Source organism: Pteropus medius, unplaced genomic scaffold (assembly GCF_902729225.1).
Source record: "Pteropus medius unplaced genomic scaffold, Ma_sr-lr_union100, whole genome shotgun sequence".
In the NCBI taxonomy this organism is placed as follows: domain Eukaryota; kingdom Metazoa; phylum Chordata; class Mammalia; order Chiroptera; family Pteropodidae; genus Pteropus; species Pteropus medius.
Genome location: NW_024344378.1, coordinates 10,806,603 through 10,834,346, shown reverse-complemented (window position 1 = coordinate 10,834,346; position 27,744 = coordinate 10,806,603). Strand labels below are relative to the sequence as shown.

The 27,744-nt window shown below is 35.0% G+C and overlaps 1 protein-coding gene across 1 annotated transcript in view; it reads left to right on the top strand.

Moving 5' to 3' along the window:
* Positions 1-25,200, top strand: part of NHLRC2 (NHL repeat containing 2) — a 56,555-nt gene extending 31,355 nt beyond the window's left edge. The window contains exons 6-11 of the mRNA XM_039871157.1: positions 8,670-8,769; positions 11,605-11,836; positions 12,250-12,372; positions 13,158-13,367; positions 14,394-14,613; positions 17,637-25,200. Coding sequence (XP_039727091.1) covers positions 8,670-8,769; positions 11,605-11,836; positions 12,250-12,372; positions 13,158-13,367; positions 14,394-14,613; positions 17,637-17,893 — 1,142 coding nt within the window. The 3' untranslated portion in view covers positions 17,894-25,200. The remainder of the gene's footprint in view (positions 1-8,669; positions 8,770-11,604; positions 11,837-12,249; positions 12,373-13,157; positions 13,368-14,393; positions 14,614-17,636) is intronic.
* Positions 25,201-27,744: the final 2,544 nt, after the last annotated feature.

The window sequence follows — 27,744 nt, the reverse complement described above, 5'->3', positions numbered from 1 at the left end:
CATTCCCACTAGGACCTACCTACCACTCCTGCCTCTCTGCCTTTGGTGCACCACTGAGCTATTTCAACATAAATCTTACAGATGGAAAAGTAATCTGAAACATATTAGTAAAATAGTCAAAGTGGATGAGAATTGTTGCCTTGAGATGCTCTTACCCTCCCTAGAGGAAAAAAATATATCTGCCTTTACTATGTGAGCCCCCAATGTTTTATAGGTAATAGTCCATATAGAGTTCAGTCATCAAATTTTAGATTTTGCAACTTAAAGCCTCTTTTTACTGTCAGTAATTGCCACAATAATGCTTCATAAGAAATCATCCCCAAATTCATATAACCTAAACCTTTGTTTATTGGTCACATATGGGGTTAGGGTCACCTGGTCAAGGCTGAGGCTTGGCTTGGTTCCAGGTGCTTCTAAGGTGCAGATCTCCATTTGTTTCTCATCCTCCTTGGACCAGCAGCATCTGAGGCATATTCTTTTGGCAAAAGGCAGAAGCACAAGAGACTAAGTCCAGTCACACATCTTTTAAGCCTTTGTTCATGTCATATCTGCTTACCTATTAAAGCAGGTCACATAACTAAGCTCAAAGTTATGGGGCAGAGGTAGGCACTTTGCCTACAAAGAGGCCATGGCAAGGATGTGGATGTATGATATTACTACAGAGGAGTGAAGAGTTGAAACCAATAATTCAGTCTGTTATATACATCAGAATTTACATTGTTCATTAACAGGATGTTCTTTACTAAGTTGAATTTATTTAATGACCAGAGAGTGCTTAAATATTTTTCTAGGCTAAAAGTTTTTCAACCATACTTTATGGCATGGAATTTCTAGGGTATTTTTTGTCTCATATCGATAATGCATCTAAATCACTTTCCAAGAAAACCTTGTCTCTATTGACCATTACTCCCTCAGCTTCCAGTTGGAGTGATGTGCTATTTGCGGCTTGTGTCATTAAACTCAGTTTTAAGTAAAGGAAGTCCTGCCTTACTTAGCTCAACAGATCATTATAAGCATGTGGCTCTGCACTTACAGCTTAAAATAGCTTCACTTCAGGTCCTTGCAAAAGGAGTAATCTTGAATGCACTTAAGCTCAGTACCTTTCAAAATATTAAGAGAGAATGATTTTCAAGCACTGTATGAAGGACCTATAGTCACAATGACTACACTAACCCGAGAGTTTTTAGCCATAGGTTATATACCCAAGGCATTCATGGTTAGGTTTCATGAGGTACTTAAACTTCCCATACCTTCTATTTAAAATTTGGGGGATTGGTCAGATTCTCTTTAGAGTTCAAAGTGGTATGTTACCCAAAAACATTTTAAGAGCCATCACTTTAAATTATTCTAAAATCTAATCTAATCCTGGATTAATGTATATTGTCAGAGTATGTGGAAATTGGATCATTGAATATTTGCTCTCCTTACAGTTGTTTTTACTAAACTATATTTTGGCAACATGCCATTCATTAAAAATATATCGACACATAAGCATCACATTCATTTATATTGATGTTTGTGTATGTGTTTCATATTATGTATTTCATCAAAACATAGCCCTATGGGACTTGTTCCTGTTTTTACTATAGTATTTGCTGGTAGTTTCAGTTATTACCTTAAAAATAACCTCTCTGTATTATAGGTAGTTACACTTTTTCTTAAGTATCAAGTTTGTTTTTAAGCTCCTGGAAAATTTGACTATCATAACTGTGTTTGCCTTGTTCTATGGACTGCTAGGGAACTTAGAGACAAATTTATCTTTAGCAAAGGACAACGGAAACATGGTATTCAATTTTTAGTATTAGTATGGCTGTATCTCTCTTTTCTTCCCTATTTACCTCTTGCTTACATTTTCTTATTTTAAATGTGTTTATCTAATCAAGGTTTATTTCTTTCTAAGCTACTTTAATGTTTTATATAATAAAAGTAGAATTAAGTAAATACAGTAGAATCCTTTACTGAAGTGATTGACTATGATAATTGTTCGATTAGAAAAAAAAATCTGTTAACTATGGGAATCATAAAACTAAAAATGCTTTGTTTTAATTTGAGAAATATAAGTGTACAATTTTTAGCCAAGATTTTGATGTAGGACCACACCTAATTCAACAACAATTTGACTTAGCTACTTGCCTTTATTGAGTCTTTCCAGAGTATTCAACTTTATTTTCATAGAAACAGCTTCCTTTTTGCATTTATATTAAATTGGCTCAGATATATTTAAATTACATAATAGTAAAACTGGTTTAAACAAATATGGGTTTAAACGCAACTTGAAGGGGATTGTGGCTGAGGAAAATTGTTCTTGTAAACACTAAAGTTTTTTAATGCTTTAAGAATTTTATAGAATGTTTCTGAAATTCTACTATAGTCAGCAATTGGAGAGTGGATGGAATTATCAGGAGGAAAACATGAAAAATAGATTAGGTGTTGTATCTTCATACATTAGGTTGTTCTTCGAGGTAAATAGTGAAGCATGGCTACACCTAGCAGCATGGACAAGTATCAGGAGTCGGTTGAGTAAAAAAAGCAAGTTGTTGAAGAGACCTACAATATGATTTCTTTTATAGAAAGTTCAGTAGCAAGCAAGACTAATATACTGAGAAATCCATCCACACATAGTAAAATAAATATAAGAGAAGAAAAATGAAAAACGAATTTTTAGATTAAATGCTTCTGGCAAGAGGAGGAGGGGAATCTGGTCACAGAAGGGTGCACTAGGTTCTGAAATGTTTTCCTCTCGAGCTAGGTGGTGTGCGTATGGATGTTTAGTTATTAAACTTTATAACATTCATTCATATGCATATTTAATTAAAAACTAAATCTTATTAAAAGCAAAATAGATTAGGTAAAGAGAATGAAAAATAACAAGGACAAATGCACAGTTAAATACATACCCTACCAAGCGACCCAGTTAATAAAACATACTTCAAGAAGAGATTAAGGAAAAGGACTTGAAAGACCTCTGATTATTTTAGACATACACTTAATGTGTAAATATATGGGTGCATTTTAAATAGCATCTGAATATTTAACCTAATTATGCCATTACAGTGATAAAATGCATAAATAATTAGCTTAAAGTGATTTTTACAAAAGTGATTGTTTCATCTTCATTTTTTGATTATCACTCCAAATACGGTCAGAACTATATAATGCACTAAAAATAATTACTACAGTATATTCATTTGGTCAGCAGAAACTGTCATGTTTCTAATATGCATGACTTAACTTGTGCCAGACAAGAACCTCTGCTAGTCTCTACATAGACTTTACCTGATTTTAAATCATTTATACAAAGGATAATGTGCCCGAATCCCATTAACCTTCCTTGGCCCTTTAATCAGTATTTTCTCTACATGGAGGTTTAGCTATTCTTAGACAACCTTTAATGATCAAAATCGAGCTATTTAGTATGCTGATCTTATAATCTACAGTGTTGGTACTTATGTGTTTAGATAGCATGCTTCTCAGAGTTCCATTAATATGCTATAAAATGCCATAGCAAACATTAATCTTCTGCCACTGAATTTCCAAAGTACCCCTTTTTTAGTGTGCTTCAAATAAATACATAAAATATATTTTTTTAGATCCTCTAAATTAATCAGATGATGCAGATTTTTTTTTTGAGAAATTTTATACAATGTGACTAGTATGTTTTTATTAAAATAAAAGTAATTTTTTTTTTCATCTAAAATTTGAGAGATGATTCTTATACTGTCTTACCACATTTGGGTGTTTATAAGATTTTTTTTTTTAGTCAGGTAATGAGGTATTATTTACAGAAAATAACATTCACCCTTATTAGTTATAAGTTCTATGAATTTTGACAAACCCATACAGTCTTATAACCATTATTACAATCAAGATAAAGAATATTTCCATCACCCCAAAAAGTTATCTCGTGATTTTTCGTTCAGTCCCCCTCTCACAACTCCCACCACGTACCTCAGCCACTGGCAGTAATGTTTTTCTTGCTCCTCAGTATAGTCTTTTCTGTCTGGCTTATTTCATTTAGCATAATGCTTTTGAGATTCATCCTTGTTGCATGTGTCAATAGTTTGCTCTTTTTTTTATTGCTAAGTCATATTTCATTGTATGGCTGCACACAATTTGCTTATTAATTCATCAGTTGATAAACATTTCAGGTGTCTGGTTTATGGCAGTTATGATTAAAGCCTCTATAAACATGTGTACAGGTTTCTATGTGGACATACATATTTATTTCTCTTGGACAGATGCCTCAGAATGAAATTGCTGGGTCATATGATAAGTGTGTGTGTAATTTTAGAAGAAACTGCCAGACTGTTTTCCAAAGTGGCTATTAAGAGTCCTGAGTGTCCTTCTGGAGTATTGCTTCTGCCTAAAGAACTTCCTTTAACATTTCTTGTAGCACATGTCTGCTGACAGTGATTTCACTTGGCCTTTTTTCGGCAGGGGGAGGCAGATGGCGAGAGGAGTCTGGAAAAGTATTTAGCCTTCATGTTTGAAAGATGTTTTTACTCCGTATATGTCTGAATTAACTTTTTTTTTTCTTTGATATTTTAAAGAGGTCATCGTATTTTCTTATAGCTCTTAGTTTTAAATAAGAGGTCTGACGCTTTTCCTAGTTCCTTTGTATATAAAGTGTGATTTTTCTCTGGCTGCCTTCAAGATTTTGTCTCTCAGCAGTTTGATATGTCTGGAAGTATCCTGCTTAGGATTCTGGAGTCTGTGGTTTGATGTCTATTATTATCTGTGAAAAATTCTCACCATTATCTCTTCAGATATTTTTTCTACTCCTTTTTCCTCTTTTGGGGATTTCAGTTACTCATATGTTAGACTCTTATGTGGTATCCAACAATTCTTACATATTGTATTCTTTTTATTGCACCCGTTTTTTTCTCTTTATGTTTTGATGTGGATAATATCTATAGAGTCATTGTTTCCTCAGCTGTGTCTAATCAGCTGATGAGCATATCGAAGGCATTTTTCATCTCTGATATTTTTATAGCATTTCCATTTTACTGTCTTATAGATTCCGTCTATCTGATGAAATTCCTCACCTAATTAGGTATGTTGGTCACCTTTTTCTCTAACTTACTGTAGTAAGCATAATAATTTCAAAGTATATGTCATATAGTTCCAAACTTCAGGTCATCTCTGAGTCTGTTTCTGTTGATTGCCCTGTCTCTTGAAAATGGTTTTGGTTTGGTTGGGTTGGGTTGGGTTGGGTTTTTTTGTTTAGTTTTTGCTTGCTTTGTGTCTTCTCATTTTTTATTAAATTCCAGTCATCTTGTGTAGAACTATAGAAGCTGAGATTGATAGTATTTATGCAGTTCTTATGGGAGGTTGAGTCAGTGCAATCAGAAGCTGGGCTGGGTCTGGGTTTAATTATTCCCTTGAGTTCTGTTAATTCACCATACCTTTTGAATTCCTCTAGCAGTGGGCTGGTGTTGCCTAAGCTTGGGGGCTTAGATTCTGGAGGGTTTTTCTCAGCATTACTATTCCACCCTCAGCTTTCAGTCATCCTGCATAGCGAGCCACAGAGTGGTTCTCTCTCTTCACATTTACAGCTACCCCGGGGATAAACTGCTGCTTTTTGTCATTCTGTACTAGGTTGTGTTGGGGCTAAGGGGAAGTGCTCTCTGTTATTCTGATCAGCCTCAGTATTAGGGAGGCCCTGTGTGCATGAGTGTTCTCTCTGGCAGCTCAACTGCCTTGTATCTCTGAGTGGTTTTGAAGAGTTTTCCTATTTCTCCCTCAGGAGTGGGTAACCTCTGCTTGGTGTTATTATGGGATCTTTGGCCAAAGACAATTCCCTGTCCTTCTCTCAGAGGTAGAGAGATTTTTTCTTCTACTCTTTCTCCAGTTGTCTCATTGGTCTTTTCCTGTGCTCTGGGCGGGTGACATCTTTGCTGCTTTTTCCTAGTGGCTTAATGCTTTGCTTCATAGGAGGTTTAGAGACTGTGTAGAAAAAACTATTTACACTAATGGCTGGTTTCACAGATGCTATTAAGAGGGTTCTAGTCAGTGGGATCTATTTTTATCATAGTTACATAAAATAACTCAAAATTTTTAAAAGCTGGATTGCAGGTAATGTTTTCATTATCATGTTTCATGTGCTTATTTTATTCCTGTTTTCTGAAGCTATTCCACTAATCCTTATTGATGAGTATGATGGGTTTTGCCTTTTAAAATACTTCCAAAACATTTTTAGCTTTTAGCATTGTCCTTTTTTAATTTGTGACTGTTGAGAGTCAGTGATATTAAGTGTACTCTTAATTTAAAATTGAAATGTTCGTGATTGCCACACTCTTGTTGGAATAAAACTAATACCTATACTCAGTGATACAACTATGTGATTTAGATTTCAAAATCCAGGATGAATAGCGTAAATAATATAACACTTGTTAGTTTGATAGACATTATAAATGCCAGACTACCTTTTTCTATTTTTTTCAAACTCACTTTATTTGTAAGAACAAACTCTTCAGCCTTCAGTGAAATGATCAGGCAGGATAAAAACTTTAGAGGTGGTATAGCATGGTAGTCATGAGCATGGACTCTGGAGCCAGGCCGCTTGGGTTCTAATTAATTTCACATTTTAGTAGTTGTGTGACTTTGGACAACTTACTTAGACTATTTATGCCTCAATTTCCTCAAGTAAATTGAAGCTACTAAATTTCAGAGGCTTATTGTGAGAATTACGAAGATTAATGTTTGGAAAGCACTGCCGACTTCATCAGTTGGTACGTGGAACCTCAGACACCTGAATCCTGACTTGACACAGCCTGTGCATCTACGCTTTTCCTCATTCCTCGGGTTTCTTAAGGAAATACGTACACAGAGACCAAGACCAAATAGATGTTCACTCTTTATTACTATGAAGCTTTTGCCTTCATACAGTAGACCTTAGTTGGCCTGTTTGGAGGACTGAATAATGGAGGCCTGATGTGGTCTTTCATTCACACATATGCCAACACAGCTCTCCTCTGGCAAGGTAGAGGCTTTAAAAGCATGTTATCTTCTAATAATTACAGTTCTGTTTCTAATCTTTATGCTTTTTTCTTTTTCATACTTGTTATACAAATTAGGACCTTCCTGTGATGCTATGTAAGTGTTGATAGCAGCTATCCTTGTCTCATTTCTGTTCTCAGGGGACTATCTTAGTCAGCTTGGACTGCCATAGAGTACCTCAGACTAGGTGGCTTAAACAACAGAAATTTATTTTCTCACAGTTCTGAGGGCTAGAAGTCCAAGGTCAAGGTGCCAGCATGACTGGTTTCTGGAGAGCTCTCTTCTGGCTTATGGACAGTTACCTACATACTTAGTCCTCACTTGGAAGGGACAAAATAAAATAAATGTGAAAAGCTTTGATCTAGTTTTAAAGTGATTAAGTAGAGACAGTCTCCAGAATATGTGGATGTTACTGTCACTTTTAATACAGTTTGTGTTTATAAAAATATTTGACAATGAAAAATTAAATTGAGATAAACTACTTTCATTTATATTTCATAGGAGATCAATTTAGAATACAGAGAAAGAGGCAACATGTGAAATAGATTTTTCCATTGGACTGCCTAGGTTCAAATTCCAGTTTTTTCATTTGCTAGCTATGTGATCCTAGCAAGTTACCTGACCTCTCTAGCCTCAATTTTTTCATCTGTAAAAAGGGCCTCATAACACTACCTGTCTCCTGGGGCGTTGAGAAAATTTAAGTGATGATCTCTGTACAGTGCTTGGTACATAGCAACCACAGTTTATAGAGAACCATCATCACCTTTTTTGTTGTTAAATTGAAAGACAATTGAAAGTAATACAAGTTAAGGAAGTAAAGTTCCTTCTGGATACCAATTACTTTAAAGAAAATACAAATAAAATAGCCTTAGCAAGATATTTCTTAGAGCGTAGGATATATCTGACCAAATTTTTTTAGTTAAAATACCTCAATTGCATGTAAAAGTAGCCTCAGAATACATATAAAATTAAAATATTTAAACTATAGAATTTGAGAAATAGAGCCTTATTATAATAAGGTATAAATTAATTTTACAACTATTCATTTTAATTTTAGTAAATACTAAGTTTCATAAACAGCTGTTTTGTACTATATTGTACTCTTACCTTTTTTGTATGTCAACTATATCTTTTTTAAAAAGTTTCATAACTAAACAGTATATTTTAAAATAGCAATAGTGATGTATAGCTAAGTTTAAAATCGAATACTATAGCAGAAATATACATGTCTTAAACTATTAAAAGATAGATTTTCCCATGAGAAATTGTTCAGAAAACCTGTTACTAAAGCATATAATGTAGCTGGTTAGTACTGGATATTTGACTGCCAAAGTTTCTTTGGAAAATATGTTATCAACCCATTTCTTTTATCATATAAAATAGAAATTAAATGTTTAAAAACATTGTCCCTAGAGGTGCAGAGGGACATATTGCCACTAAAAATACTTTGGATTTCTGTGAATTTACAGATAAAGTTATAAGTCTAAAGAAGTATATCTTTAACAAAGAAAATTTTCAAAAACAGTTTTAAACATTGCAACGTTTTTATCTTCTAGCAGATGATTTATAAACATCTTGCTCTTTTTACCTAATTTAAATTTCTCAAACAATTGGTATGTTTTGTATTATCTAGATATGTGTATAATATTTACTGTTTGTTTTTTATAAAGATTCAGAGGTCCAGAGGGATGACATTCTGTGGATAGCCATGGCAGGGACTCATCAGATATGGGCACTCCTACTGGACTGTGGTAGACTCCCAAAGAAAAGGTAAGTGGCAGCATCTCTCTGGGTAAACTGCACGCCTCGGAGTTCACAGAATTCCCTTTCCCAAAGCCCCATCCTTGCCCCACTCACTGAATTGTCAGCATATGCTGGACTATATACTCCCACAACAGCCAACCCAGGTTCTCAGCATCTTCAGGTTTATTTTTTGCTCACCTACGTAAGTTTGCTGGGGAGTACTGCTCTGCCACCCATGCTGGTGAAGCAGCCACCATCTGGATCTTTGCCAGTCATCCTGGCAGAGAAGTGGCGAGTAGCTTATGGCTCTTAAAGCTTCTGCTCAGAAGTGACACATCAATTCTACATAATTTCCTCAGCCAAAGTAAGTCTCATGACCACACCTAACTTCAAGGAACCTGGGAAGAGCAATCCCACAGAGCGTCTAGAAAGAGAACTGGAAACATTTGGTAGGTAGTGGTCTTTTAACAGGTAGTTCCGATATCCCCGATCACTGGTTCAGTTATTTGAGTACTGTAAAGCAGAGTAGGTAATAGCTCTGGTTTTGTTGTGAGGCCTGAGATTGAATCTTGGCTCTGCCACTCGCTGCGTGAGCTTAGGAAAGCCACTTGAACATTCTAAGCCTCATTGTCCTTATTTATATCTACCTCTTAGGCCTGTTTTGAGAGTTAATAACATGTGTGAAGAACTCCTCCTATTGCCTGGCATGTACAGTAAATGTTGGTAGCTTTGTTACTGCTGTTGAGGATACAAAGATGAAAAAATAGTGTCTCTACAGAGATTTTCTTTTCGATAGAGCTTCTCCCTCCTGTTCCTAACACCCCAGGTAGAACTGACCACACTCTTCTGATTCACTATACTTCGCATGTAGTTATATCACTGCACTGGTAAGTTCTTTCTCTGTCCCCCTCACCACCTCTCTCTCCCTCTCTCTTTCTTTGTTTTTGGTTGCACTTATTTGTTTACATAACTATTTCCGCTTACTAGACTGCCTTTTCAAGGAAAGAGCCTTTTCTCATTCATTTTTTGTGTCCCCACTACCTAGGATAGTACCCAGTACATAATAAGCCAAGTAAGAAATAAATAAATGAATAAATGTCAGTAGACAGTATAGACTGTCAGATTGCCATAGAAAGTGCCTATCATCTCACTTACTTTTATCAATAGAATGGAGCAGTTATATCATCCAAAATATCAAATATATTTCAAATAGTGTATATGTGTATGTGTTGCTTAATATGATGTTTGCAACATTTAATCATCCATCTAATAAATATTTATTAAACATACTATATACTAGACACTATGCTAGGCAATAGGGATGAAATATGTTTGCTAATTAAGCATAAAATGAAAAGACATGATTGCTGTCCTCAGTGGGTTTACAGAGGAGGAGAACAGATTAGCAAACAAACAAAACAGTTGAAAGTATAGGCGCTGTGTAAAAGAGATCACACCAGTAGTTCTTTAAATTGAAAGCGAGCCTTACATCAGGGGTCCCCAACGCCCCGGCCGCAGACTGGTACCGGTCTGTGGCCTGTTAGGAACTGGGCCACACTGCAGGAGGAGAGCGGCCAGCAAACCAAGCAAAGCTTCATCTGTATTTGCAGCTGCTCCCCAGCATGAGCATCACCCACTGCCTCAGCTCCATCTCAGATGATCAGGCATTAGCTTCTCATAGGAGCACTGGTCTCTGGTGCCAGTAAGGTTCAGGGACCACTGCCTTACATAAATAAGAGGAACTCCTGATACCAGTGTGAGATACTAAGGACAGCTTCCTGGAAGATGCTACTAAACTAAACCTGACAGAGGAGTAGGAGTTAGGCAGGGAGAGTGGAGGTTTTGCAGACAAGAAATGACACTAGTGCTTTTATTTAAGGGAACTCCTTTTTAAATTGTTGAGACTCCTTGTAGTAATTACCTTTTATTTGTTTATTTTTATAAATTCCTTAAATAAGTGGCCATATTTTATGTATTCTTTATCCCTTTACCTCCATCCTCTGCTCCGTACCTGATTTCAACCTTGGGAACATATCAACCACTAAGTGATTGATGATTGTTTTAGACTTTTGCATGTTGTGCCATATTTGGTCCCAGTTATTAATAGTCTCTCATTATTTTGCTTTGTAGTCAGCTTTTCTTTTCTCAACACAAGACACCACCGTGTCTTCCTTACAGTCCCTCTGGCATAAACTTAGAAACCAACGTGTAAAACTTTCTTTGCTTTACAAAAGCAATTGTTACAAATAATCATTATAAATGATAGACATTTTCTTAATGTATATAAGATATTGATTGTATAATTGATTAGTTAAGCAACATAATCATCCTTATCAGTTTCTTAAAACAGGTAATGCTTTACCTGGATATCTTTCAAAACGATTCTTTCGATTCCTTTTGCTAGTCTCTAATATGTACAAGAAAACAAAACATTTTCAATGAAAATTTAAGCTTTAAGCTATCAAGAGCTAGAAAATCTTTTTAATTCCCTTTCAGAACCTAATATTGCCTGAGGCTAATAGGTCAGAGCCTTAAGGTGGGATTCAGCTGTACCTGTCTCTGACCGTTTGGAGGAAAAACAATCTATCCCATCATGTTCATTGTTTTTATAATTCTAACCTTGTCAGTGATTTCCTATCTGGCCATTGAGAATAGTTTCATTTTTGTGTATGTCAAAAAAAAGGGGGAAAAGTCTTCACACAAAAGGAATCAAAAAATTTAACTAAGCCAAGATCAGCAGATTTTTTTTTTTTTTACAATGCTTATCACCATTGATTTTATCATTTACACTCATTCATTTAGTAACTAAATTGGACACAATGAAACAATGTCAACTTCAACCAATGAACTTGTCTTTTTCAGTGAGTTAAAAAAAGGAACCTGCCTTCGGTTTGCTGGAAGTGGAAATGAAGAGAATCGAAATAATGCATATCCTCACAAGGCAGGTTTCGCCCAACCTTCAGGTCTTTCTCTGGCCTCTGAAGATCCCTGGAGCTGCCTGTTTGTAGCCGATAGTGAGAGCAGCACAGTGAGAACCGTCTCACTGAAAGATGGAGCAGTGAAGCACCTTGTAGGAGGAGAGAGAGATCCCATGGTAATAAAAACCACCTTGGCACAGTGTGCCCACGCACTTCCCGAGCTTGTAGTTTTCTGAATTGTGACCAGTTAATAACATTTCGGAGAGAGTTCTGCTTTACCCACTAGTTAAAGCAGAAGTCAAGCCAAAGGAAATGCGAATATAAAGAAACAAGTAGCAAAACCATCTAAGAAAAGTAAACTGACTCTACTTGATTATATATAACTGTTAAGGCTTCAGAGAGAAAGGAAGGATACAATCTTGAGTACCAAGAGAAGTCTGAATCAAATGCTCAGCCTTATTTATAGGAAATCAGACCTTTTCCCATTAACAAGTAGTATATACAGCCATCTTAATTTTCACTTTACATCCTAACAGACACTGTAAAAATTTTAATGCACGCTGCTTTTCTCTTCTTTTTTTAAAAAAAGAATTTATTCGCTTTTGGTGATATTGATGGAGTAGGAATTAACGCAAAGCTTCAGCACCCACTTGGAGTAACATGGGACAAAAAAAGGAATTTACTTTATGTGGCAGACTCTTACAATCACAAGGTGAGTCTTGACAGAATTATGTAATACCCTACTTTTTATTTGTGGTATTTAAAATGCTGAAAATTCTATGAGCCTCCTACAACTGCAGAGAGGAATAACAGTCTTTGACAATTATATACAAGCATTTTCTGTTCTTTTCTCAGTCTTTTCTTTACAAAGAGGTTATGATGGTACGCTGAGCTCAGGAAAGGACTAATAAACAGATTCCAATGGCTATAGCCAAAACTGAACTGCAACCCACCAAATCTTCTTAGTAACAAATTCAGTAAATAAGGAGAAGGCAAGTAGCAGAGAAATTAATATGTTGACTAACAAATGAACATTTTTGAGCTGTCGAATAGTTGCAGTGCCTGTTAGCAAATAATTTCGTTTTAAGCAACATTTCCATTTGTCTCTGTTGTACTGACCATTCAACTATTTCCATTTTTGATTTTTTAATAAAAATCAGTGGGAAATATTAATATTTTATGAGTGACTATAAATTTAATACACTTAAGACACATTGGGGAATCATTAAGTTCAACATCAGTAGCAAATCCTCAGCCAATGTTAGATGCTCATGAGAAGTCAGTTCAGTTGTGTCCCATTGTGACAACAGGGACATTTAAATTTTTTAAATTTCATAAATAATTTCAAGAAAATATAGAAATGCCTGTTCCTTTTCTGAGATTTTTTTTTAAGAATACTAATGACAAACAAATTCTCTAGCTATAATACTGTCCTTTTCCGTACTACAAACATGCGATTGAGCTTCAGGTACACCAATTTTCTTCCTTTCTTTTTAGATTAAAGTTGTGGATCCAAAAACAAAAAACTGTACAACATTAGCAGGAACTGGAGACGCAAGTAATGTTATTGGTTCCAGTTTTACCGAGTCAACTTTTAACGAACCAGGAGGATTGTGTATTGGAGAGAATGGTCAGTTATTATATGTAGCAGACACCAATAATCATCAAATTAAAGTGATGGATTTAGAAACAAAAACGATTTCTGTGGTAAGTAATCTTAAAATATAAGTTAGAGGATATCATTTTATAAATGAAACTAAGATCCTCATAGCACTGACAGGTACTTTTGGTTAGTCCTTCACCAGTGATGAAAACGAAACATGTAGGTAGAGTAGTAAATGAATGTCTGTTTCAAGGATATCTTATTTTTAAAGTAAAATTCCATTTGTGCTGAGAGTGCTTGAGAAAGATACTGTAAGTTGGAAAGAATTCGATGGACTTTCAGAAAAAAAGGAAAAAGAGGACTCAGATCTGTTTTTTCAATGTGTAGACATTCTGACACACGCTACCCACACATACAATGTGGGTTAGATTGCTTAGTTTTGTAATTTTATTTTTAATGATCCTTAATGTGTAATCTTTGTTTCCTATGATGATTCCATTACCAAATAATCTTCTGAAGAAAGTTCTAGAAGCCACATTTCTCAAGACATTGAAAATTAGAAGAATAATAAGTTCTAATCAATTTTTAAAGATACGGACATGGTCTCTAATAAAATTTTCAAGCTTCCCCTTGATGTGTCACATTTGCCTGAACAAAATGCGAGTTATTTTTTCTAAAATAATAAGAATTTCCAAGATATGTTTCAAAATAAAAACAAATTGTCATAACATAAATGTCATTTCTTTTGACATAGATCTCTGTCATAAGATGAATGACATAGTTGGCAATGAAAATTATAAGAAGATGTATATTATATTCACTACATTTAAATTGATAAAGTTTTATTCTAATTTCCTACCATCTATAAACATATTGGACAATTAATTACATTTCATTCATAAGTGTTGGTAACCTTTTTGCCAGGATTAAATATTTTTCTGAACCTACAGAATAATCATGAGGACATCTAAGTAAACATTTTAATTCAGACTAGAATGGCAATTAAGTTTCATTGAAAATTGAGATTCTATGACATAAAACCTCATTTTAGAATGAAGTTTAAAAATAAACTCTCACTCTACAGTTACTATAAAGTACTTGTGCTTTAATAAAAATTTCTTATTTCCCAGCTCCCAGTCTTCATGTCTGAAAATACGATAGTAGATGGCCCATTTCTGGTAGAAAAACAGAAGACAGTACCCATACTACCTAAATCTGCTCCAGCCATTAGACTTCCCCCAGTGGCTGCATCTCCAGGACAGACTCTCCAGTTCAAGCTAAGATTAGACCTCCCATCAGGAACAAAACTAACTGAAGGAGCACCTAGTTGCTGGTTTCTAACAGCCAAAGGTATGAGAATAACCTTGCAAATGCAAATATTCCATAAATTCTTGGTGTTTAATCTAGTAATCTTTCTCATTTGTTATGTGAGTTTTTGCTCTATAGTTGGGCAGGATTTGAGGGAAGTCTTGTGACAAAATAGATCCAGATCTAACCCCACTTTAGCAGTTTTCTGTAATCTTTGAGAGTCATTCCTCTTTTATTAAAGAATAGTGTAACTCACTCAAAATTAATCATAATTGCGTCCATTTGCTACTAGGCAAGTCAGTGACATGAGGCAGGCTTCTGTAGTCTCAGAATGATAGGTCCTTGAATATTATAGCTGTGAAAAGTACCAAAAGACACCATCTATTCTAAACCTCTTTTATAAATGAGACTAATGGCTCAAAGAGTGATTATAATAAATGCTCATTATACTGATTATGATAAATGCTCAAGGGCATATATTAAATGGCATTTGAATTCAGCTCTGCTTGTTCTTAGGTTAGTGTCTTTGTGCCACTCCATCTCAAACTTGCTCTAGGGGTTATTAGGCCTAAAAATGAAATTTTTTTTAAAGACATAAAATTCAAAGCCGCCAGTTACACACATGGAAGTTATAAAGGTTTCTAAACCTTACTCTCAATTTCTGTACTTAACTCATCAGTTGGTGGATGAGCACCAGGCCACGGACTATACTTGGAGTGGCACCGATGTAGAGCACGCCATGAAGAAGTCAGAGGGGAGAACGAGAACCAGGAAAAAATAAATAAGCAAGTAGGAGAAAAACCAAGAGAGTTGAGTTTCCTAGAAGCAGCTGATTTAAGGAGAGAGTGACCAGCTGTGTCAAGTGCAATATATTGTTGATAGATCAGGTAACATAAGGACTAAGAATTGATCACTGATTTAACGTTACAGAGTTAGTTGATGTGCTCAACCAGAGCTTTTTCAGAGTGATGGATGAGGAGATGCCTGATTTAAAGCAGGTTAAAAAAGAGTAGAAGAGGAATTGGAGAGAGTGAATACAGACAGCTCTTTCAGGATAAGAGAAAATAGAGCAGTTGATAGAAGGGGGAAATGGAGTTGAGAAAATACCATGTTTATTGATGGCAAAGATCCGGTTGAGGAAAGAGCTCATGGTAGGTGGCGGGGGTGGGTATCCTTTAAGATATGCGAGGGGAGGGAATGGAGTGCACAAGTAGAATGCTGGCCTTTGTCAGGAATGTGAACAACGTTTGCACAGGAAGGTGAGAAGGCCCAATGGGTGACCCAGAGAGCTAGATGGATGGCTAGGGAGGTAGATGCAGGTGGAAGTTTTCTTCCAAATGCTTCTGTTTTCTTAGTACTTTGAGAAGCAAGGCCATCAACTGAGAGAGAGGGGAGAGGGTTCTGGAGGTTTGAAGAGGGACATGGTCATCTGTGAGGCCATGCAGTCCTAGGAGGATATTTGGATAGCTTTGTGGGCAGAATCCTCAGTCCCTGGCCGTCCCTCAGTCCTCTACAGGTTCAGAGCAAGTTCTCAATTGCCAGTTCAACTGCTCTGTCCATTGGTTGGAAAGCATTGCATCAGTTGGAGATCGCTGTTAGTTTTTCTGTGTGAAATTAAAGAGCAGTGTACTGGTTTTTAAAATAGGATTATTGACACATTAACATGTTTGTTATAACTCTTTGTCAAACATAAATATTGAGTCATAGAAATATAAATATGGATAGTTTAAAGGAAAGTGAAGTAGTCTAGAGCGAATTCTTAGCGATTTTATCACTTGTCTAAAATATTGGTTCCATTTTTATTGTGTGGGGTAAATAAGGTTTCAGGCAAGAATCCTAATAACCGAAGGTTTTTGAAATTATTTTATGGGGTACATTTGTACACCTATGATTAAAGGACTTTTCTTTTCTTGGCTAGTTAGAGACAGAAACACTTATTTTTAACTAAATTTTGGTCTGTATAAACTTAGTTTTCAGCATATGCAAAGGTTTTAAGCCAAAAAAAAAAGGCAGCATAAAAGCACCATTAGCATATTATAACTTTCACAAATCCCATGTGTGATGTATCTGAAAAATATCTAAAAAAAAACATTTTCTGCTTTTTATTTCTAGAATTGGACATTTAAATAGCCCAATTTACTTTCCTGTTTGATTTAAAATATAAGTTCCCCACCAATCTGCTATCTAGCAAAATCAAACATTAAATAAAATAAAACATACTCCTCCATCCAGAAATAAGCAAAGAAGGCCAGAGAATGTTAAAAGAATTGTTTAAAAGCTCCTACATAATGGTTCTGGACTTTTTAGATTCTCACCTTTCACCTTCTCCTTACTCTCATTTGACATACTTTTTTCAAATCTGATTTTTCAGTCAATAGATTAGAAACACCACCCTAAAGAAGAGCTGGAGAGGACCAATAGGGGCAGGTGCTGATTCATCCTGAGGTCAAAAGAAAGACAGAAGAGCTAAAAAGTAGTCATGGAATCTCTTCACAACTCAGTAGATAGATCAGTTTTTACACAGATGGCCCCGCGTCACTGATAAGTCATTAGATTGTGTTCGGTATACTCTAAGATGGCAGGAAAGCATGTCCCACATTTCCCAGATGCTGGTTCTTGATATCTAAGTCCCTCTAAGGCTGAATGTACGCATGTCCTTCCTCAGTGCAACATGGGCGTGCCTTCTGACAGAAGGTACTGCAACAGTAAAGACATTTAAAAAGATTTTTTTAATACTAGAAGGTTAAAGATGTTTAGTGGCTTATTAGACTTGATAATCTATTTAAGTCTGAAGAGTTTTATGTATTAAAAACAGGTAGACAGAATCTCTTAATTTTTGTATTGTTCGGGCCATTAGAATAATATATGCAATGTTACTTGTTTCTAAAAAACCAGTGTTATTTATTACTACCTTTCGATATTCAATAATTCATCATAATCTTAATTCGCAAGTCACTGCAGAGTTGTATATACATTTGTATTCCCTAGATTGTTCTGTAGTTTTCATATTATATTACTGAACACTTTTATCTTATACAGTCTTAATTTACCTTTTTATTTTCTAGACAATGAATGGCTTCTTCAAGGGCAGATACCATCTGGAGAAATAGAGAGCATTTCCAGTCAACCAACCATCCAACTGCAGATCCCTGCAGATTGCTTATCACCTGAAGCTGTTATATCTGTCAGCGTGCTGCTTTATTACTGTAGTGCAGACAGCAGTGCCTGCATGATGAAGGGAATTTCGTTCAGTCAGCCTTTACAAATAACCCACGCACAACAAGGTTGCGCAGCCCCAGTAGAGCTCAAGTATGTATTTTAGCAAGCTAGCTAGCATCCCAGTCTCCACAGCTGCCTGTTCTCCATCCTCACTGTAATTCATGAAAAGAAACTTTTCTGCTGCCGCTGGATACCAAGAAGCCCACTGCTCAGTTCTAGCAACTGATAAAGCTATACTTCTTATTTAATTATTTATTATAAGCAGATTTCTTCATTCTGGCCATATACCAGCTAAGTCACTGACCATCATTTGAACCATGATGTTATAACCGATGCTGCTGTTTAGCACAAGACTTAAGTCCACATTATAGTACAGAATATTATCATGAGATAATTTACAGTGATTACTGATAACAGTAATGATACCAAATGTTTTAACAATCTTTTTCTACCTTTATTAATAGCAAGCAGCACATTTGAATGTGTAGATTTCACAGTAACTTCAAAGAGAACCTAAGATCCAGTCACGTGTTGGTTATAAGGATACCCGGCATTCAAGTCATATGGTTTGTTTTAAGTGCCCCCACCCCCGCCCCGCCCCGCCACCACCCAAAGAAAAGTCTTTTCATCACAGTAGACACTTAAAAGAGTGCCTGGGTGATAAATATGTCCTTTGTTCTCTTCTATGATTTTTCTCAGTTGAGATATATTTAAAAGAGAATTTTTATCTATTTTTATTATAAATTATTTGCTATCTTAACATATTAATGCCTTATCACTCTGTACAGAAAAAGTTTAAGACAGAGTCTCTAAGGTATACAGACTCACCTCCTTTAACTGTTGTCTGATTGAACAGTCTTACCAGATAATGAACAAGTCCCTACAAGTATGACTCTCAAAGAGAAAGGGACTTAAGGACACATTCTGTCTGTGATACTGTTTAATGAAAAAGAATTAATTGTGATAGCTGAATCTTATGTATATATGTTGTCTTAGAAATTCACATTTAACTTGTAAGCTTTAAATACAGATTTATTGGGGGTTTTTGGTTCACATATTCAGAATTTAAATTATGATCATTTATTGTGATGTTTTTAAGAATCACTGTTAAGCCTTCAAAGTGAAAATGTCAATGTGATGCACTTTCATGCTATTAGTATGTATAGTATATCCTAATATATTACCTTTAAAATATTAAGGCAGAAACATATAGTGATTTGATGACACTGTTTTGGGTTTTCTTTTTAACCTCAAATGAAGATATTGCAAGGTTTTTTTTTGCTATCAGAATTTCTCTTTTTTAACTGTTTAAAAGCCTATTCTGGTTTTTACTAATACCAGTTCAACATGTTTATGCTATAATAAGCTTTCAAGATTTTTTCAAAAATCAGGTGAACCATATTTATTCAATAAATATCTATAGATAATATGGTATAACATATCTTCCCATCTTAAGAAAAGTGCTAAATTTGAAGTGTAATCTTTTAAGTACCGTCATCTACCCATTTCTACTTTTTTCAAATATAATTTTGAACATACTATTCACTTTTATACAGGTTACCTAAATCTCTGAAGTAGGGAAATGCATAGATCAAGACTTTGACTTAATTTGTAAGCTGCTAAAGCTATTTTAAAGAGATATAAGTTTAAAGTTAAAGGAATCTTGTTTAAAATTATATAATTTCCTCATAACCTTTTCTCTCCACAAAAAAAATATGTTCTGTAATAAAAGGATGTATGACATTAATCTCTTTTATGGAGAACAGGCCATAGTCATTTTTTATTTTCATTTGCTTATTTTACTTATCGTTTCCAGTTGGACAAGATGAGAATAGTTTGGCTTAATCTTTTCCTATTTAAAGACATAGTTTTACTCGCTAAAAGAAGTTTATACAATTTTAACTTGCTAATTCAGATATACCTGATAATTTTTCAATATTGTACATAAATACACAGTATGTACTTTCATGTACATTAAAAATCCAAAAGTATTCCTTAGAATCTATTAATGTTCCCTTTGCCTAGGTTATTTAATATCAAGCTTATACTTTATTTTCAAATGACAGTTTTAATGAACATTATTCTTATCCAGCTACCAGTCTGCATTATTTTTTTACATTCAAAATATTTATATGAGTATGATTTTTTTTATAAATCATACTAAAGCAATATAAATAGGTTCCTAGAATTTATGACTAACATAAACCTCTTCCTCTTAGAAGTACTAGAAAGTTTACTTTTAAAATTTTCTTGATCCTTGTCTGCCTTGTTTTCTATAAGAATGTCTGCATTTTTTTTAATTTTTGCTTTTCTTTGTGCATAAATTATGATGTCCAGTGATAGTTTAAAGAGTAAGATTTGGGTGTAAGTTACTTCAGGGTGCCAGTAATGCAGCGCTTTGACATAATACCTGGAATCTGTCCTAAAGATTCTGCTGGTTTTTGTTTTTTCCTCCACTCTTTGTGATGTCGTTTCACAAATGGTAGCAATTTTTTCTGCATTTATACGCAGGATTGATAGGATCTCTGAAAAGAATTTTGCTTATCTTGAATATGCTGTCTCAAGCAAATATTTAACAACTATTCACAAGGAAAAACTTTACAGTTTAAACACACATAAGTGTAACTTTGGCAAAGTTCAGTGACTGAAAAACGATTTTCTCCTCAACTGTTTTAATAATTATAGTACTGTCAGGCCTGTAGAAAACTATAACACTTAACACAGCTAAAAAAAATGTTTAAGATTTATGAAGTATGTATGTATATAGATACATACAGATACAAAGATCAACTAAAGAATTTCTCACATAAATTCTCTTATCAATATATTTTTGAGCTCATACCACTGAAATAAGTTACTCTCTGTATTTCCAGAGTTGGAATATTTGGGAAGATATTGCTAATACCATCTCTGTAATAATTTTCTGCCTGCACAAAATTTACTATTTTATATCTGCAATTAAAAAGACTTTAGTCTAGCCACCGTGTTTGGCATCATGTTTAAGGTCATGAAAAACTAAATTCCGTAGCTCACAATTGCATAAAAATATATGCAAAGGGCTTTGTCAGCAGTGGTTCTCCCGAATGGTGGAATTATGGATATTTTTAATTCTACTTTTCTATATTTTTTTTCTCAGTGAGCAATGTGTTATTTTTTAAAAACCCAACTGGAAATGTTTCGTAAGGATTTTAAGTGAACTGAATAGTAAGCACTGTAACTTTTCAAATGTCACTTTTATTACCAAAGATCAAAACATAGTTTAGAGCTCCTGGATCTACCAGGTTTAAGTATGTGATCTGGTGAAGACAAATGATTATGGCTTTTTCTTCTGGTATTTTGTGTAATGTAATGGTTAAGAACAGGGACTTTGCAGGCAGTTGGATTCTAACCCTGTAAAATGAGGCTACTATACCTACCACATGGGGTTACTGTAAGGATTCAATGAAACTGTTTATAAAGCACTTGATAATTAAAGAAACTGCTAGTTAATAACATATGGTTTAGTTAATAATATATGACCATAAGCACATGGCTCGACATTTTCTCTGCAACCACAATTTCTAAAGGCAACTATTTCTTTGTCAACTATTTGATATTTTAATTATTCTCCATAGAGTTGAGGGTCAAGAGAATTAGTTTTATAATCAAGCATGTTAATAGTCTATAAACAATGGTATAGTGTTAAAGAAGTATACTTACAATTTTATTTATTTTTTTTAATTTTAAGACCTTTTAGAACTATGAGTAATAAACTTCCTTTGAAAGGGTCTAGACATACTCACCCTGAACCACATTCCTGTAACACACTCTGATGGTGCTTTATAAAATCTTCCAAGTGCCTTCATTCATTTTGCCTCATTTGAGCTTCACAGTAACCTGATGATCAGACAAGTAGATGTTATGTCCATTCTGCAGAACAGGAAACAGCTCTGAAATGTAGGTGACATAGCTCGAGATAGAGCTCCTAGAATAATGCCTGATGCCAGAGCCGTGCCTGGCAGGAGCAGTTAGTTGCTCGGCCAGTCTTGTTAAATAACTACGGGGTCAATAGTGAGGGATGGAGCTTCTGTTTGGAAACATCTGGTTCCTAGCTCTACTCAGACGTAGAGTGAAAACAAACTGTGGAATTAGGAGTGCTCACTTTTGCTAATGCTTTAAGCTTTTGCAGTATTTAAATAAAATAATAAGAGTAACAGCTAAATTTATTGAGTGCTCACTCTGTGCCTGGCACTTTTCTAAGTGTGTGAGATGTATTAACTATTTAATCCTCACAGGGTACTTTATGAGGGACTATTTTTCCTTATTTCTCTGATGAGGAAACTGGGACACAAAGAAGTTATAAGGAGTTTCACAAACATAGTCAATATCCTGCATTTAGGAAGTGGCTGAGCCTGATGAGTCTGCTCAACTACCATGCTGTTTTGCCTCTTTAAGTAGTTTTCTTAAAAACAAATCTTTCATAGTTATATATAGTAACTAATCAATCCAAGGAACCCAGAAAGTCCTAGTGATAATTGGTTTTGAAAGTTAATTTAAATCCATTTAATTATATAAGCTTTTTGGACTTTTCATTATACTCTCTTATCCTTCAAGGTTTGGAACAACCTGTATAATTGATGTTCTCCAGAAGAGCTTCTGTACCATTCTTTCTTAAATTCAGATATTATCCAAAGTTTTTCTTGGCAGATGGATGTATTAAGGAATTAAATAGCTTTTCAATGTTAGTTCCAAAAATGCTATTTTAATTGATTTTCAAAAGGTAGTTATAAGACTCTGTCATAAAGAACAACTGAATTAACACAGAACTATCTCAAACCCCAAAAGCCTTATTTATATTTAAGAAAATTTTAATAATTAAAGTGAGCTCTAGAAACATAATAGTTGCCCGGTCTGTTAGCACACAAAAAGGCCTCTGATAACTTGCTTCGTAAATAACACTGGTGTGGAGCCCCCACCCACCAAACAGTGACTTGAATGTGTGCAATTCTATTATAGTGAAGTTTCGCCAGGTCAGCCTATTAGTCCAGCTTTAGATATTATTAAAAGCAATGAGGTAGAATGCTCCATACCACCAATTATGATCCATGATCATCCAGGTAAAGGAACATAAACGTCTTTTCATTGTTAAATAGATTTCTAACTTAAATAACATTAACATTTGTTAATTTTGTTATAAAATCTCATTTCTAAAATCCATAAGGAACTATACAGCAGCTTAAAAAGGCAATGATAGTGTCGTACTTTAGAAGTGGAAGTCACTGTTAGTCACCAGGATCACCTCCTTTTCTTCCTCCTGTGGCAGTTGGTTTATTTAAATAAATTCACACTAACCATCAGTCACCATTTCATTCTGAACAATTAAAAGTTTGTATTTTCCCATTTCCTTGCAATAGGGTAATATAAAGATTGGCATTATAAGTTAGAGGCTCAACTAATCTGCCTGTGTGCGTTCCACATCCAACAAGCCATGGCCCTTTCGCGTGCTGGGCACAGGGGAGACACTGCTTCTGGCTTTCCTGCGATCTGACCACGTGACCTGGTCAACTGGGACAGCTCCCCTGACTGCACCCCTTCCGTTTCCTAGGATGCTGATGTGGTTTAGTTCTTCTCAGAGGTTAGAGTTGGAAAGTGAAAACCCTAGATAATTGTTGTGGGGTGTTTTTGCCTAGGTATAGTCATTCTTTGTCTGGTGTGTCTTCTTTACTGGTATGTCGCTCTCAAGTGTACCAAAGGACGTTTCATTCTGTTGAAAGCTCCACGATCAAAAGGAAAGAATTGCAGTGATTTCCAAATACACTTCTCGCCTGTACCAGCAGCGGCACACTGAAAAGCACTGCCCAGCACAACAGAGCTAAACAGCAGGTCCACAAGGGCCTTATCACTGCGGCTGTGGCGGGAAACCCGGCCTCTAAGCAGCTGCTTACAAACCTGGTGTTTTTCAGTAAGACAGAGTTAAGCAAAGTTGGCAGATCTCTTTTTTTTTAATGCTGAAAATTTTAAACTATGAGTTAAATGGACAAACAGGATGTATTACCCTTGGTTACATATTTACATTTGAAGTAAAGTGAGATGAGGCCCCATAATACCAAGTGCAGAAAAAAGTTTAGCCCTCAGATTTAAATATGCCCAAATTAAACAATATTTTTACGATTATCTGGTATGCTGTGCTCATGAAAAATACATGTTAAAGTATATAGGGCAAAGCATTAGTTGGTAAATTATTGTAATGAGGAGTAAAAATAGACGTGTTCCTTCCTAAAAATATGGGACTCCGCCATGTAACTCTCTTCTGTTTTTAGAATCTGTAGTCATTATTCTTAATCCCACCAGAAATGTAGTCATCCTGTGAGCATGCAGTGTTCACTGTCGTGTTCGTCACAGCATTCAAACTGTTAACCAGGCATTGTTCATGTAGAGTTGAAATGCACTGTTCATGCCTCTCATGTTCATCGTCCAGACTTATGTGAAGAACATACTGCCCCCCCACCCCCGCCTCCTTCCCAACGCTGTAGGCTTCCCTCCCTCTAAAAACAGTAGAAACTTCTGTCAAAGTTTCATTGAGGAATCGCGATTACACCAATAACAGGTACAGCAGAATGATTTTGTTGTGGTAAATGTTTTTTCTAGAATCCCTAATATCTCAGTTTGCAAAGGAGAGCAGTACCCTTTGTGACTTTAAAATAATTTCTCTCTACTTTGAGGTATACCTGCCTAATTATATTTTCCATAGGTTCATGTAAAAAAGAAGTTTGACATTCTCACAGGGTCCATTGAGAGCCGGTGTGGAAATGTTTTAATTGCCGTCATTACTTTACATGTGGATTATGGACAAATCAAAGTTTTCTCTGAACTATATCACAGAACTATTATATAAAATCATGTGTATTTACTTTCAAATTTTAACATTTCATTAATTTGTTAAATTTCAGAGACAAATCTTTTCCCTCTTTTGTGTGGATAAAGTTGTGGTTTTATTTCTAAGAATAGAGTTGGTCTGCTGTGCTGACTTCATATCTGTCATTCCAAAGGTTTATCTTTTTCTTCAAAGATAAAAAATGCAATGGAAATTCAATTTACAAGGACATATATTGATATTTCTAGACATGATCTAGTTCTAAAAGAATTTACTTGGTTTGCATTTTTTAAGCATTTCATGTAGACAGATTAATATATTTTTATACAACACTTTCTACATTTATTTCTAGGCTGTTTTCAGTGACTTTTTCAAGTGCATGTTAACAGAAGATGGTTTGGAACGAGTGTGCAGTGGCCTTCATCACCAACTCAAAAGAAGTGTAATACATATGATTATAGAACAAGAATGTGTTTATCCTGTACACTGAAACTTAATGACTTCTCTAAAGCTTTGTATGTTTTTTCATGAAGCAGATTAAATATTTTCTCTCTAAATCCATGTTTCTGCTTTTTAATATACTTTCTGTGTCAAGTATTATCACAAGGTAATTTTACTGCTTAGAAACCTATAAGTCATGATTCATTTGAACTTTTGGGAAAATGAGCTTAATACTTAGTTTAAAATTCTGCAAGCAAATAATTCAAAACAAAATGCAATCATAATTACAATAGATTTTTTTAAAAGTACCATTTACTGACCTACTCAGTAAATGGTATTGGGAATATTTGGGAAAAAAATAGATCTCTACTTGACACTATACACATTTGAAAGGAATCGGTGCCAGAAGAAATAAGAGAATATAGCGTTGAGAGTGGGGATCTAAACGACAACCACAGGCTCGCAGATGGAGACTCGATTGGTGGTTGGCGGGGGAGGGGGATAGAAGCAAAACGGGTGAAGACGGTCAAAAGGTACAGGGAAAGCTCCATACACAGACATGTGTAGACTGCATATTCACACATACACGCAAATACATAGTCCTTGCTTGCACAATAAAAGACCGTAAAAATGACCATGCAAGCTGCAACAGTACAATCTTAATGGGGAAAATATGATTGTTCCATGATCTTTAAAAATGTTTGTTAAAATATTAAAAACAAGTGTTAATTATAAATGTATGGAAAATTTTTAAAAAGTTAATGTTAGTATATTATAATTTAAAACATTACAGATACTGGAAATTAAAGTTTTTCTTTGTAAGGAAACTTAACAAGACTATTTGACCAGTGCTTGCTTGCTTCTCATCATAAAATTTATGATATAGAGCAAGTATCTTCTCTGCTATGGCAAACTGTCATACTCCTAAGTTTGAATTGGCTAACATTTTAATCTTTGCCCTTTCAATATTATGCTATATTTCCAAGAGTTCCTTTAATGTGGAGTTTTTTGTCAGTCACTTCCTCTGGGACATCATCCTTTTCATTACAGCTACTTTCCTGATTTATGTCGATAAGTTCACCCTAAGTTTCTCTTAGTACCTGGAGTCCCATGGTCATTCCCATGGTCAGCTATTTTTTTCTATAACTTTCTTTACATTCAATTCAAATTTCACTTCCGGTGTTTTCACTTTTCATTTATTCGCTGTATTTTTGTCTCATAGGCCAATTCCCTCTCTTGATTATCCATTTTTGTAAAATGTCATGTGGTTCTATCACTAAGAAACAAGAAGGCAACACAACCACACGATTTGTTGTCTGTGCTGAATAACACACTGACCAGTCACCAACAGACATTGAAAAAAGTGACATTGGTGACTGACCATCATGGGTCACATCTGTTATTACATAGTGATTTGTGGCCTGAACAGCTGACAGTGAAGTTTGTAGTTAGGTAATTGCTCAGGTAATACATTATGGTATCAATTGCGTGGAATAGTGTGTTGGGGAACGTGTTATTTAAACTAGTAACTGAAATTGTGCACGTCAGAATTGGTCAAAGCAAGGACTGCCTATACATCGAAGTAAATGGAAAGACACAACAAACTCCTAATAACTATGTAGAGTTGAATACAGGGGGTAGAGAGGGACTAGTATTTATTTACCCTGCATATTTTTGTAAGACTTCTTACAAATTAATATTGTGATTTTTTTAGAGCAAACTAAGGTGGAAAAAGATACTTCGGTTTCCCACAACCGCATTGCTTGCTTTGTGTGCATCCTAGAAAAGTAAGCAGAAGAGTAACGAGAAGCTGTTGAATAAATAAATGTTTGTTGGGGGTGGGAGACCTATGATGGTTAACTTAGATTATGTGAAATCATGTAAAATGAAAGTTAATGTGTTAAACAGCTTAGTGTCCTGTCCGAAACCATGCCAGCTGACCTGACACTATCAATAGCAGGATGGCCTTGAGCAAGTTACCTCACCTTCATCAACATTCAGTTTCCTCATCTGTAAAACTGGAATATTAATACCTCACAATTGTTTTATGATAATATTAGAAAAGCATTTAGACCAGTGACTAACAACTAGTAAATTCTCCAAACATTGAGTCATTCATGCCATGGAGTTCTCTGCTCATGTCTTCAGATAAAGGTTGTAAGATAGTTGATCCAAATATTTATCACAGTGGGTGGGAAATGGAACCAGATGAACTCAAGTTCTAAACCATTCTAAGATTCTGTGATTTCAAATATATATGGAAAAATTTAGTTCAAAATAATAATTTGTTATGCCTTGACTTTATAAGATAATATTTTTAGAATAACACTGTAACATTCATACATTTAAAGATACGCAGATTTTTAATGACTCGAAATTATTTAAAACACTTAGCTAACTAAATGTGGCCTGTTAGTGTAAATAACTACATAACTCCAATCTCTAGCTAATTCAATTGCATTTCTGAACTAACAAGGCAAAAAACTTCTAAGAAAAAGTTCTTGAAGGGGAAAAAATTGGATATCCTTTTTTATGAATATTCCACAAAAAAGATTTGAAATATCCTTTATGTATATAAAACCTTACCCAGGATATTTTTAAACTCCATGGGTTCTCCAACATATAGTAATTGTGCTATTTTACAGATTTATGACCTTAAT